General features: G+C 46.4%; 1 protein-coding gene across 2 annotated transcripts in view; it reads left to right on the top strand.

The window, feature by feature from the left end:
- Window positions 1–256: 256 nt before the first annotated feature.
- PSAT1 (phosphoserine aminotransferase 1) overlaps window positions 257–11,376 on the top strand; it is a 44,318-nt gene continuing 33,198 nt past the window's right edge. Inside the window, exons 1-3 of one of the 2 annotated variants that reach the window (XM_006145482.3) lie at window positions 257–408; window positions 4,903–4,963; window positions 6,135–6,204. In XM_006145482.3, coding sequence (XP_006145544.1) covers window positions 349–408; window positions 4,903–4,963; window positions 6,135–6,204 — 191 coding nt within the window. In that variant the 5' untranslated portion in view covers window positions 257–348. Of the gene's footprint in view, window positions 409–687; window positions 902–4,902; window positions 4,964–6,134; window positions 6,205–11,376 lie in introns of those variants that run through there. The other variant, XM_006145483.3, reaches the window with a different exon arrangement.

Genomic DNA, 11,376 nt, shown 5'->3' with positions numbered 1-11,376 from the left:
TCTTCCCGCCGCTCACAAGTCTCTGGCAGGCGCACAGACAGACTGGCTGGATGGTGCAATCTCCTCCCGGCCTTGCAATGATCGAAACGAGCTTGGAATAGCAAACACGAGGAGGAGAGACCGCTCAGGGGCTCTGGCTGGAAGCGCGGCCAATAGCGAAGCGAGCTCCTTCGCGCGAACCAATCAGTGGAGGGTCTGTGACAACGCGGGCCAATGGGGCGCCGGCTCTCAGTGTTGGAAGAAGACAGGGGGCCCGGCCGCCGCAGAATCGCGCAGCCGCAGTCCCGAGACTCTCGCATTCCTCGCGATCGGGGCTCCTCGGCTGACTAGCTACCTAACCGTCGCACCATGGACACCCCGAGGCAGGTGGTCAACTTCGGGCCCGGGCCTGCCAAACTGCCACGCTCGGTAAGTCCCCACCAGCGCGCACCAGTAGTGCGGACCGAGCAGGAACACGCGTGCGGCGGATGTGCATCCCTGCGCGGGGCATTTAGATTTTCGCTCCCAGCCGCGAGTCACCGAGGCGGTTTGCACCATCTGCACGCCCGGTGCAGAAGCTCTCGAAAACGGGCTTCTGGAAGAATGCAGTTGGTGAAGGGAGCTCGGCGAGGCATGCCTGTGCAGTGCCCCTGGTGCTGACTGCCGGAGGCGTGTACAACTTGGCGGGCTGGGACGTGCTGTCCCGGTGGTGCAGCGCACCTGCAGGCTCTGGGCTGTGCCCTCTTCTGGCCTGTGCCCTCTTCTGGCCTGGTCAGGGCGGGTAGTCGCGGGGTGGCGGGAGAGAAAACGCTCGCGTCTCTGAGTTCACCTTGCCCAGCAGTACCGCGAGCCTGGGCCATGTGGAGCGGATGCATTAATGGACACACAGTGTGCGTGAATGATGAATGGGCATAAATGAACGGTAGGCTTTGCATACCGCGGTGGGTCAAGTTAACCGTAGGGAATTGGGATTGCAAACTGATGGCCTGCGTGTGCCCCCACCTCAGTGTTTCGTTTAGCCAGCACTTAGGAACTCTGCTTTTTCAGAAATGTCAATTCTAAAGACTTCAGTTTAGCTTTTCTCTCTTGTGCCGAAGAACCCACACTTCCCTGAGGTCTTCCCCTCACCGCGCCCCACCTCCCCTTTTTTAACCTGCTGGTCCCCTAAAGGTCTTGCAGTATTCAACCTCCAGTAGGCAGTGGGATGAGTAGCCCAGTTCTGTTCACTTCGCTCTCCCGCAAACGGAATGATTGAATTCTAGTGCAAGTGCAAGCGGAACTCACTTTGCCGTCCCAGCCCCGAGATAGGCTCAGGCTTCTCCCCCAAACCCGATAGCCAGCCCTCCCCACCCCCTCACTTCCCCCAGTCAGACCAGCTGTGAGGAAGGCAGTCTCTAATGTGCTTTGAACTCGTGGACAACGCGCCACCTGCTGCTGTTAGATTTTTGTTTTTCTAACCAGGGTAAAGCCGATAATATGTTGTAGCAGCACGGGCATGGCCAAGTAATTTACAATTGTCTATTGTTGATCAGAGTAGGAACTCCCGGGACAGAGCCTTCCCTGTTGTAGTAAGAACAGTGAATCTTAGAATTTTAGAAAGGAAAGGACATCTTGCTTTTCTGGGGGCAGTGCTCAGTAGCTGAGAAAACAGGCCTTATGTTTTTTTCATGATAGTCCCTTTTAGGTGAGATTGCCACTGGAGCTGTGGAAGGGTTTCCTGTAGCCTTCCCCTTTCAGGTCTTGCAGTCTTTGGAGTATTTGTTCCCTGTGTAATTTGATACGACTTTATTATTAATGGCTTACTGAGGGTTGTCATCAGGAGCATGATGGTTATTTATTTTCTTGGTAGGATTTTTGCCCTGGAATGTTCTGTTAGCTGCAGGGGGCTCTGTAAGCTGATTTATTATAGTTGAGTTGTAAGGGTTTAGAGAAGCTTTGGGCCAGCAGGTGGTGTGGTGGTTAAGGTGCTGGATTCCACATGGCTGACTCCATGGTTCAAATCCTGGACCTGATGGCTTGAAAATCACACTGGACACATGTGTGTGCCCAAAATCCCAAGAGGAGAATGGAGGAGAAGACCATCCTCCTGGGGGTGGCGATTTCTCACTTTCCCTCTCTCTGTCTCTCTGTCTCTCTCAGAGGAGCACACGTGCCCTATAGCAAAAACCTAAAAAAAAAAAAAAAAAATTAGAGAGGCCTTCAAAGTTTTTCGGGGGCCATAACCTACCATTAATAATAAATTTATTTTCCCATAATAATGATGTGTACACATGTAATTATAAATAAAACCTTATGAAATATTTAGTCTAATTACCTGTGACATACCCTACTTTGTATTCTATTATGCTCTAGCTTTTTCTATTTCATTTAAAAAATTAGTCGTGGGCCCAGTTGTTGGCATAGGCAGTAAGGTGCCCCTGTATGGTTCAGGAGCCATGATTTACGGGAAGGCCCTGGTTTAGATCCCAGGTTGACCTGAATACTCTGGGCACATGTGATCCTGGAGAGCTGAAAATAGTGGGTTGCAATGTGGTGAAACCTTACTGGGGTACCGCCCCACCCACTCTCAAGAAAGACAAAAAAAATAAATAAATAAAAATAAAAATTAGGGACCAGCCTGTGGTGTGGTGGTTAAGGCAGCTGGATCCCACATTGTCAAATGGGTGGTAGAGTCCTGGACCCATCAGCTTGAGAAATACACCAGGCACATGTGCGTGCATGCCCGACATTCCCCGGGGAGAGAAATGGAGAAGAGACTGTGGTATGACCATTCCCCATGGGGGGGGGGGCTTTCTTATTCTCTCTCTCCCTCCCTCCCTCTTTGGCAAGCACACATGCCCTCTGGCAAAATTAGGAAAATACCAAAAAGCTTAACCCCTCAAAAGAAACAAACAAAAGTTAGTTGAAACCCACAAAAGTGATTACATTTTCTAGTTTGAAGCAAAACCCACTGGATTAGGGGACTGTGATCTTTGGGTAGAAGTTGTTAAAACTCTTTGTAATGATCTTGATTATGAACTTTTATACTGATAGATGTGTTTCCAAGGGAATAGTGTGTGTAACAAAATCTTTTTAAAAAATTTTACCAGAGGGCACATGCACTTGTCAGGGAAGGGAAAAAGCACCCCCTAATGGACGCAGTCATGCTGCAGTCCCGTCTCCATTTCTCTGTCTGGTCAGGAGTTTGGACACATATGTACATTCTCACTGTTTTTCAAGCAGCCAGGGTGGGAGTTCAAACCATATGGTCAGCCATGTGGGACCCCACAGCCTTAATCACCACTACTGAGCCAGCCCGACAAGTTCAGAGATGATCTGTCCCAGATGAATGTTTCTGCTTGCTCAACAAAAGGAGTCACAATGGTTTTTTTTGGTCAACTAATGATATTAAGCATCCAACAGTTTAAAAAAACATTAAATTTTTTTTCTTGATTCATAAGAGTGCATGCGGGTGCACATGAGAGAGAGAGATAGACACCCCAGACAGGGTCAGGGTGTGGGCATGCCTCGCCACTCTGCTAGCCCTTTCATCCATCACGTTTTGGTTCTTGCGTGCATGCCCAGTGTGCTTTGGGCTGACTGGACTGGGGATTTAGATTTGGGATTTGAAAGGTGGTTGCTTGTGGGGATCCCACTGCTGCTTTTTTTGTTTGTTCGTTTGTTTTAGATTTTTGCTATAGAACATGTGCATTCGATAGAAAGGCAGAGGGAAAGTGAGAAATCACCCCCAGGGAAATGGTCACGTTGCCATCCCTTCTTAATTTTCCTGTTAGGATTTTGGGCGCACATGCACACACACCTTGCGTGAGTTTCAAGCTGTTGCATCCAGGACTTGACCTGTGGTTGGCTGCGTGGGAGTCCAACACCGTAACCACTATGCCACCTGCTGCCTCCCCCACACCACCTGAGCAGTGCATTATTGCTATGCTGTGGGACTGGCCCACAGTGGCACGTCTTGAAGTGTTGTTGAGGCAGACATTTTATCTAATTCTTTATTGTTAACATCATTTTTTCAGACAAGTTGCAGGTTAGGTATGTTTTAATGATGTCCTCCTTTGTTGGTGTCTTGTAAAGACCCTGTTCCTCGTTGGTAGACCTTCTCTGGCTACAGGCTTCGATAGAGGGCCTTCGGTGCTTATTTTGTGTTTACTTTTGGAGCTTTTCTGTCTCTCTTTAGTTTTTATTACAGAATGCCTCACACACAATGATGGAATAGTGTAATGAACCTCTACAGACCATCTCTGGGACTCAGCAATTGTGAACATTTTGCTAATCTCATTTCAGCACCATTGGATGGGTTTCTTTCTTTCTTTTTTTTTTTTGTGAGAGAGAGACAGAGACAGAGACAGAGATGGAGACAGCACTGCTGCAAGAGCACCCCCAACTCAAGCCAGCCCTGGATCGGGAACATCTTTGCACCGCGTATTTAGGGAGCCTTCTGGATGCGAACTTGGAATCTGCCTGGCATGAATCTTAACTCACAGCAGCCTTTTCATTCTTCCTCTACTCTCCCCAGTCTAGCACCCTAGGCCAAAGAAAAAAAAAAAAAAGGCTGAAAATTGAATTGTGCATAAAATATGAGCATGATTGATACTTTTAGCGTCATTCCCTGAACCCAGAACTTTATGTACTTTACTTTAGATTCAGAGTGGTGAGTGCGATTTGTGAAGGACGCATTTTCTAGGGAATTGGTAAATTCATTACTTTAGAAAAGTGTAACAGCATCAGTCCCCTTGCTTAATTCATGTTCAAGTTGTGTGTAAATTGAATTAGTGGCTGTGTGGGAAGAGGGAAGGAAGGGGATTGGCTGTGGGAGGGGACAGAAGCCTGGGGACACCTCTGTCTCCCCGATTTGTATACAGAGGGAACGTTGTGCTCAGCATATGGAAATCATCCTATTCTCTCTCTTTCTTTTTTCCCTAGGTGTTGTTAGAGATACAGAAAGAATTATTAGACTACAAAGGCATGGGCATTAGTGTTCTTGGTAAGACTTCGGGATTCTGTGAATGATCGGGTTGGAAAGGGAACTAATTTAAATTCATCAAGCCCAGAATGTCTGCAGGGTCTTCCTGTCGGCTTCTGTAGATACATTTTTAAACTGTAATAATTTGGGTTTTGTGTTTAATAGAAACCATTTTGGAAACAGCATAAATGTTGGCAGGAGCTTCAGACATCTCAGCTTGCCGGTGCATAATTGATTTTTGCTAATTACAGGCTCTGAGATCAGAAGATATGGCATGTTTGCCTAACAGTGCTCTCAAACATTTGTAATTTTCAGTTTACAGTTTTTGCTGTGCTTTGACTCACACTTATTAAAGCTGAAAAATTCATGAGCCTTTTATCAAGACCTTGCATATTGTAATTCCCCCCCCACCTGAATTTTTGCTATAGGATGTGCATACTTACCAGAGAGACAAAGAAAGAGAAAGTGAGAAATCACCCCCCAAGGGGGACAGCCATGCCATAATCTCTTCTCTTGGAATTTTGGGCATGCACACACATATATGTGCCATGAGTTTTAAGCTTCTGTGTCTGGGGCTTGAACTGTGGTTGGCCATGTGAGAGTCCAGCACCTTAACCACTATGCCATCCGCTGGCCCCTGCATATTGTATTTTATTAGGCTTTTCTCTTACCCCCATTTTGTTGGGGAAGAGGACCTTTGAGTTCTAAAATTTACTTTATTTCATTTTCTTTTCTTTTTTTATTGGCTGTTCCAATATGCATTGTGTTAAGAGATAGTAGGGTTAACTCTCTTGCTTATTTTTGTTACATCTTATTCTTGTGGGTTTGGGGCAGACACTTGGATGTCTGTGAAGTGACATCATAGCGTGGGGTTTTGTAGTCTTGTCCTAAAGGGCAACCATTGCCAGCGGACTCCTGTTTGTGAGAGACACAGAGAACCTGATGACGAGTTAATGAATAGCTTGCTCAGTGAACAAGCCACTTGAAAAATCATTCTGCTGTGACCCTAAGACTAAAACGTTTGCAATTTGCAATTCAACTTGGATCGGTCCCTAAATTAAGTGAGCCTTGACCAGCAACTTAATGCAGCATAACAAAACTTTTCTTTAGTACTTACTTGCACATTTTCATGTTATTTCCATTCATTTGGTTTTGAACTAGAGCTTTTTGTTGTTTATCTTTTCTTCCACAGAAATGAGTCACAGGTCATCAGATTTTGCCAAGATCATTAACAACACAGAGAATCTTGTGCGAGAATTACTGTAAGTGTGTGTGGGGGGGAGACCTAATGATGTTGCTTTTGTAATAAGCTTAGTCTGTAAATTTGGGTTTCTGTTATGTTATTTTCTGTACTCCACTGTTTGTTCAGAATATTTCTTTTCTTTTTTTAAGTAATTATTTTATTTAACATTATTTATTTATTTACTTATTTTTTAATTTGACCAGAGAGGGATAGAGTGAGAGAAAGTGAGAAAGTAAGACACCAGATCTGGGACTCGAACCTCAGTCCGCCACATGGGAGTCCAGCGCCCTTAGCTACCACACTACCTGCCAGCCCCCAGAATATTTCATAATTAAGACTAATCTTTTTAAGATTCTTCTAAACTCACTATTAGCTCATAATACTTTTTTATTGTTCTCTGTGTTTGTGTTTTTATTTTGTGTGGTGTTTCAAAAGACGTGAAATCCTCATGACTAGGAAAGACTTTAGCACTGTGGCAGTTAAACTGGCCCGAAAGGGATTTAAGGGGCAAAGAAATAGGCATCTTTGTCAGCATAATGAACTATCATCTAGTGTAGAGATTCTTAAGATATGAGCCTCATACTACCCATCACAGTCCCTCAGTTGGGGGAGAATATTAAGAAATTCAGGAGTGCAGAGGGGGAGTGCAGTGGGAATGCAGTGGTCGGCAATGCTGACCTCCACGGGAAGGTTCTGGGTTTGTGTCCAGAGATCTCACTAAACGTGCTGGGCGTATGTGTGCCCGTGACTCAGGATGGCTGTGGTAGGGGTGCCTGTCTCTCTCACTCTTGTTTCTTGCTCGTAGGAGAAAGAAACGTTAAAAATGCCTTTTTTCCCATGAGGAAGAGCACATGTACATGCCAGGTACCCTTGACAGGGTCTGTCACTCTGGGACCCCTCCCCCCAGCCCTCCAGCCAGTGGACGGCATGTCCCAGGGTGTGTCCCTGTGTCTTTCTGGTTGACTCTGAAGGCACGCCCATGCGGCCCACGTGACCGCCAGCACCGCTGATCTGTGACCTCAACCTGAGCTACTGGTGCCAGACCGGGAACTTGGTAAAAGAAGAAGTTCAAGTGCTACCTCTGCAGACTTTCTGAATCCAAATCTCTGGAGAAACTAGTTTTAACAGGCTTTTGGGATAGTTTCAAGACTTCTGTATCCAGGGACCAGCAGTTAGCATAATGGCTATGTTGCTGAACTCCCATGTAGTTGACTGCAGTTCAAGCCCTGGACCCAGTGGCTTAAACTCACGCTGGGCACGTGTGCATGCGTGCCCAAGATCCCGAGAGGAGACTGGAGGAGAAGGGATTGCGGCGTGGCCATCCCCCCTGGGGGGTGATTTCTCGCTTTCTGTCTCTCTGTCTCTCTGGTGAGCACATGTGCCTTGTAGCAAAATCCTCTCAAAAAAGAAAAAAAAAAAAAGACTTCTGTATCCCAGGAACTGTGTAAATGGAGGGTCCTGTGTAATTTGCACTGGCACCCAGAGGAAGTCTGATTTCTAAACGGGAGAGTTTTACCTGTTACCTGATGCATTCCTATGTAAATATGAATGTGGTGACCTTGAAAACACACCGCAGTTTTCCAGCTGACGTAAATAATGTGCATTCAGGGTAGAAAGTGAAGGAAGAAACCGAGATGTCCAAATTAAACTGGAATTCTCTATAAGCCTACTAGTCAGGGATAACTATGGTAACTTTAGGGTGTGTTCTTGCCTTATGTTGGTAACACAATTGGAGTTGTACTAACTTCATAATTCTCTTTTTTAAATTCCTTGGTAAAATGATGACGGGGCAGGCTTGGTGATATATCTATGTGTCTATGTCTATCAATCCACATGTGGTTGTCAGAAAAGCTATGACACATTTTTGCATAGGAAAGCATAGAAATACATGTCATAACTTTGCCAGTAACCATATAAATATATTGCCATAGGGCATGTGTGCTCGCTGAGGAGAGACAGAGACAGAGAAGGAAAGTGAGAAAGACTCTGGGGGATGGCCTCACTGCAGTTCCTTCTCCACTCTTCTCTTGGGAGTTTGGGCACACATGCCACACACAGCCAGTGTGATTTTCAAACTGCCAGGTACAGGACTTGAACTACAGTTGGCCATGTGGAACCCAGCACCTTAACCACCACGCCACCTGCTGGCCCCTTGGCCATCATTTTATGAGGAGCAAAGCCTGTTGCAGTGTGAGTGTTTAGAACTGGTCATCTGCTTGTCTACACAAGCCTGTCTGTCTGCTGGGTCCCCTGTCACATTCATAGACTGCTTCTGCTCTCTGTGGAGCAGGAGTTTTGAACCTAAATCCAGGAATGTGGCCTTTGGCCACACAACTATAAGCCTCTTCTGACTAGGGCCCTCATTCAGTTTCTGGCCTGTTCTTTTCTCTCCTGACCGAGTTCCTATCTTGTGCCCCTGTACCTAGGCCTCTCTTGGTTTCCTTCCATCCAGTTGGTCTTGTTAGCTGCCCTGCATCTGAGTAATGTAAACCTGGAACTCTGCCTTGGGATACAGGTCCTCCGAGCTGCTCAGAATCTCACAGTTAGAGACCACTGAGACCTACCTGCCTGGCTGCTGCCCTGTTCTACCGAGCTCTGCATGTAGGCCAGGCATGTTTCAGAGCCAGGTATTTATAGACCACGTGTTCCCCAGGACCCTGCCACATTGCTTTGTCTTTTACTATGTGTGTCTGTGTGGGAGCCCTGTCTCCCTGGCCACTGCTCTCTGCGTAGCGATTCCCAAGCTCTGGACTTGAGTCCAATTTTCACAGCCTCCTTTCTCAGGTTGGTCTTATTCTACACCTGTAGCAGTTGCAAATTTAATCTCAATTTTCCCTTCTGGAGTTGATTTTGCTCATAATCTGTTTTTTTGAGAGGTTTTGCTATAGGGCGCATGCATGCACCAGAAAGACAGACAGGGAGATAGGAAGTGAGAAATCACCCCCCGGGGGGATGGCCACGCCACAATCCCTTCTCCATTCTCCTCTCAGGATCCTCAGTACGCATGCACACACACCCGGCATGAGCTTAAACCACCGGGTCCGGGTGGGACTCGAACCGCAGTTGGCTACATGGGAGTTCAGTGACAGCCATTATGCCAACTGCTAGTCCCTGCTCATAATCTTGATGTATTGAGTCATCAGAAAAGTCATGGCACATTTTTTTGCATAGAAAAAACACATTATTACTTTTCTGATGACCCAATATATTGGGTAAATGATTATGTGGTTAGGCCTAGAGCATTATCAAAGGTCCCTCCCCAGGGTCCACCTGGTTTGTAGCATGGTGTCTGAACATAGATGCTTTCAGGAGTTTTAGTTGCAAGTAACAGAAGCCCATGTTCCTGATTTAAACCATCTGTTAACTGATACAGCAGAGAAGTGCAGGCGTGGTTCGGGCGTTCAGATGATTAATACCAGGCAGGTTTCCTACATCTCTTGGCTCTGCTTTCTCATGTGTCAGCTTCACCACATGCCACCAGTGGTTGCAGGCTTAGCTTCTGAAGTTCATTCCCTCCCTCAATAGAAAGAACATATTTTGAACCAGTAAATGGTGTATTGAGTCATCAGAACACTGGACTCCCAGGTAGCTGACTGTGGTTCGAGTTCCAGACCTGGAGGCTTAAATCTCAACTCTGGGCACATGAGCCTGAGTGCCCAGGATCCTGAGTGGAAAACGGAGGAGAAGGGATTGCGATATGACCATCCACCCCACGGTGTGGGGGTGAATTTTCGCTTTCTGTCTCTCTGGCGAGTGCACGTGCCCTATAGCAAAAATCTCTTTAAAAAAAAAAGAGAGAGAGAAAGAGTATCTTTTACCTGGAAGTCTGAGCCAGAGTCTCCAAACTAAATCCCACTGGCCAGCGTGGGTTCTGTGCCTATCCCTCCGAGCTGGGATTGGCTGCAGCTGAACCCTGTGGGCTGTGTGGCCGAGGGGTGATTCCCTAAAGGAACAGTGGAGTGATGTTACCAGGAAAGGGGAGAGAGCTTCTGTTTGAGCAGAAACCATAGTTTCGTGCTAGTCTGTCCCATTGCTGACAACAGAAAATACCCGCGTCTGGGTAATTTTAGAGAGCAGAGGTTTATTCAGCTCAGTTTTATGGTCCAAGGCCCAGTAGTGGTGGGGGTCTTGCTGAGTCCTGGGGCGTCATATGAGGGCGAGAATGGAGCGGATTGTGCCCATGAGTCTCTCTGTTCTGGTCTCTCTTCTAAAACCCACCACACCCAGCCATGGGAGCCCTGCCCTAATGACATTAATATCTCCTCCCAAGTATCCCTCCCTCCAGCACCATAATCAGATTAAGTTTTACCCTTTTTTTGGTGGGGGGGAGATTTTGTGTATATTATTTTGACTTAAAAAAAATTATTTTAGGGACCAGCAGTTAGCGTAATGGCTATGTCGCTGGACTCTCAATGTAGTAGACCATGGTTCGAGTCCCAGACCCGGTGGCTTAAACTCACGCTGGATGTGTGTGCGTGCATGCCCATGATCCCGAGAGGAGAATGGAGGAGAAGGGATTGTGGCGTGGCCATCCCCCCGGGGGGTGATTTCTCGCTTTCTGTCTCTATGTCTCTCTCTGTCTGTCTGGCAAGCGCACGCGCCCTATAGCAAAAAAAAAAAAGAAAAAAGAAAAAAATTTAATTTGCTATTTACATTTACAGTGAACAGCATGGCTTTTCCTAGCATGAATACAGTGCATATCAGTCAAGACAAAGACATTACCATATACATTATCATCAGCAAGTAGGTTTTCGTTTTGCGTAAACAAAACGAAACGTATTTTTTCCCTGTTCCTGTCCCCCTATTATCACCCTTGTGTTACTCCTATCCTTACTCTCTCTAGTATCTGCAGTTGCCCTCCCCGCTGCTATAGCTTCCAAACTTCCAGTGTCTGCTATAGAGTGCAGACATTCAGTATAGATTGAGCAGGAACGTACAAAGTCTGTCTGACTTGCTTCGCTTAGCATTAAGTCTTCCATATTTGTCCACGTTTTATCAAATGTCAGGGTCTCATTGTATTTTATAGCTGAGTAGTATTCCATAGAGTACATACACCACACTTTTTCAATCTACTCATCTATTTTTGGACATTTGGGTTGATTCCATGTCCTGGCAATTGTGAATAATGCTGCAATAAACATGGACGTGCAAGTGTTTCTGCAATTGAGGGTTTTCCTATCCTTTGGGTAAG

Source organism: Tupaia chinensis, unplaced genomic scaffold (assembly GCF_000334495.1).
Source record: "Tupaia chinensis unplaced genomic scaffold, TupChi_1.0 Scaffold000147_1, whole genome shotgun sequence".
Classification (NCBI taxonomy): domain Eukaryota; kingdom Metazoa; phylum Chordata; class Mammalia; order Scandentia; family Tupaiidae; genus Tupaia; species Tupaia belangeri.
Note: the sequence above shows the minus strand (reverse complement) of the source record. Positions and strands in the feature narration are given on the sequence as shown.